Here is a 1,412-nt window from a genome sequence, read left to right as displayed (position 1 = left end):
ACTGCAGTAGAACTAGTACTGGATACAGTATAATCAGTGATGACTGCAGTAGAACTAGTCCTAGATGCAGTATAATCAGTGATGACTGCAGTAGAACTAGCACTAGATGCAGTATAATCAGTGATGGCTACAGTAGGACTAGTGCTGGATGCAGTATAATCAGTGATGACTGCAGTAGAACTAGTACTGGATACAGTATAATCAGTGATGACTGCAGTAGAACTAGTACTGGATACAGTATAATCAGTGATGACTACAGTAGAAATAGCACAAGATGCAGTATAATCAGTGATGACTGAAGTAGAACTAGCACTAGATGCAGTATATCAGTGATTACTGCAGTAGAAATAATACAGAATGTAGAAGGACTAGTGATGACTGCAGTAGATTCAGTGATGACTGCAGTAGAACTAGTACAGGATGCAGTATAATCAGTGATTACTGCAGTAGAACTAGTACTAGATGCAGTATAATCAGTGATGTCTGCAGTAGAGTCTGTGAGGACTGCAGTAGATCTAGTACAGGATGCAGTAGAACTAGTGCTGGATGCAGCAGGACTAGTACAGGATGCAGTAGAATCAGTGATGACTGCAGTAGAACTAGTACTGGATACAGTATAATCAGTGATGACTGAAGTAGAACTAGCACTAGATGCAGTATAATCAGTGATTACTGCAGTAGAACTAGTACAGAATGTAGAAGGACTAGTGTTGACTGCAGTAGAGTCAGTGATGACTGCAGTAGAACTAGTACAGGATGCAGTATAATCAGTGATGACTGCAGTAGAGTCTGTAAGGACTGCAGTAGAACTAGTACAGGATGCAGTAGAACTAGTGCTTGATGCAGCAGGACTAGTACAGGATGCAGTAGAATCAGTGATGACTGCAGTAGAACTAGTACTGGATACAGTATAATCAGTGATGACTGCAGTAGAACTAGTACTAGATACAGTATAATCAATGATGACTGCAGTAAAACTAGTACTGGATACAGTATAATCAATGATGACTGCAGTAGAACTAGTACTAGATACAGTATAATCAATGATGACTGCAGTAAAACTAGTACTGGATACAGTATAATCAATGATGATTGCAGTAGAACTAGTGCTGGATGCAGCAGGCCTAGTACAGGATGCAGTAGAGTCAGTTGACTGCAGTAGAACTAGTGCTGAATGCAGTAGATTCAGTAATGACTACAGTAGAACTAGTACTGGATACAGTATAATTAGTGATGACTGCAGTAAAACTAGTACTAGATGCAGTGTAATCAGTGATGACTGCAGTAGAACTAGCACTAGATGCAGTATAATCAGTGATGAATGCAGTAAAACTAGTACTAGATGCAGTATAATCAGTGATGGCTACAGTAGAACTAGCACTAGATGCAGTATAATCAGTGATGAATGCAGT

General features: G+C 39.7%; 1 protein-coding gene across 1 annotated transcript in view; it reads left to right on the top strand.

Moving 5' to 3' along the window:
• The first annotated feature begins 773 nt into the window (after window positions 1-773).
• LOC106472870 (hybrid signal transduction histidine kinase M-like) overlaps window positions 774-1,412 on the top strand; it is a 12,692-nt gene continuing 12,053 nt past the window's right edge. The window contains exon 1 of the mRNA XM_013933541.1: window positions 774-908. Coding sequence (XP_013788995.1) covers window positions 774-908 — 135 coding nt within the window. The remainder of the gene's footprint in view (window positions 909-1,412) is intronic.

Source organism: Limulus polyphemus, unplaced genomic scaffold (genome assembly GCF_000517525.1).
Source record: "Limulus polyphemus unplaced genomic scaffold, Limulus_polyphemus-2.1.2 Scaffold5685, whole genome shotgun sequence".
Lineage (NCBI taxonomy): Eukaryota > Metazoa > Arthropoda > Merostomata > Xiphosura > Limulidae > Limulus > Limulus polyphemus.
Note: the sequence above shows the minus strand (reverse complement) of the source record. Positions and strands in the feature narration are given on the sequence as shown.